Below are 1,071 nucleotides of genomic sequence, written 5' to 3' on the forward strand. Positions count from 1 at the left end.
TACATATATATTATATATGTATATATATATATATATATATATATATATATGTATCTAATGCAGACGTCAGTGAGAGTAAAATACCTGGGTGACGGGATTTTCGCCAGGACGATAGACAACGTTGTGCATCGGTCGTTTGCGGCCGACGTAATTCACACAGACAAATTCGAGAAGGCTTGCATAGATGAAACACATACACACGCCATCCCAAACGTTCATGGCGGTCAGATTTGAAACCACCGGCAGCGTTCCTCGGAAGCCGTTAGACGTTGTGAAAAAATTCAACATCGTCGTTACGCCTGAAACAAATTTTTATCATTATCATTATTATTATTATTATTATTATTATTATCATCATCATTTGAAAAAATAATAATTCCTCCCTTCTTTGTATTTTTAACAATATTTCTTATTCAATGTTCTATGGGTTTCTTTTTTTTTCTTCACATTTTTTATTTATTAAGGAAGAATAATCAACGATAGTGGAAACGAACACAGTCAGGTATTAAAATATTTCCTGATTAATAATGAAAAAACTACTAGAAAGCACGAATCCACTTTCTATCCATTAAATTTTAACGTTCTAAACATTATTTCTCAAGGGAATGATCTGTTAGTAAGACGAAAGAGAGAGAGAGAGAGAAAGATAGAAAAATAGAGAGGTAATATCCAATATGATGGTACATTCGCCGTAAAACTTTCTTCTTTACAACGTCGTAGCATTACTGTTTAGAGGAAAATGAACCGTAAAGAATACATCGTCGAGGTTGGCCGAGTTTAGCCACTTAGGATCGATGGATTATGACGTCACACTTTCTCACTTTTTCTTCTTCATTTATTTTTCAACATTGCCCATCTATCGGGTGTGTCACTCTCTTAATTCGAACTAAATAATAACGATAGAATAAAAGTGTGAAATATTTTTATATATTATATATATTTATATATAATATTTAATTAATATATTTATATATAATATATAATATATAATATATAATAATTATATCTGAGATATTGTCTATATAAAAATATCTAATTCAATATATTGTATATATTTATAAAAGTATCGCA

The 1,071-nt window shown here is 29.8% G+C and overlaps 1 protein-coding gene across 19 annotated transcripts in view; it reads right to left on the reverse strand.

Moving 5' to 3' along the window:
• LOC106783661 (glutamate-gated chloride channel) overlaps positions 1-1,071 on the reverse strand; it is an 83,361-nt gene that overhangs the window by 13,337 nt on the left and 68,953 nt on the right. For all 19 annotated transcript variants that reach the window (XM_014742386.1, XM_014742389.1, XM_014742387.1 and 16 more), the window contains one exon: positions 85-299. In XM_014742386.1, the coding sequence (XP_014597872.1) occupies positions 85-299 (215 nt within the window). The remainder of the gene's footprint in view (positions 1-84; positions 300-1,071) is intronic.

The sequence above is a fragment of the Polistes canadensis genome, unplaced genomic scaffold, assembly GCF_001313835.1.
Source record: "Polistes canadensis isolate GaletaPanama2010 unplaced genomic scaffold, ASM131383v1 scaffold_24, whole genome shotgun sequence".
Lineage (NCBI taxonomy): Eukaryota > Metazoa > Arthropoda > Insecta > Hymenoptera > Vespidae > Polistes > Polistes canadensis.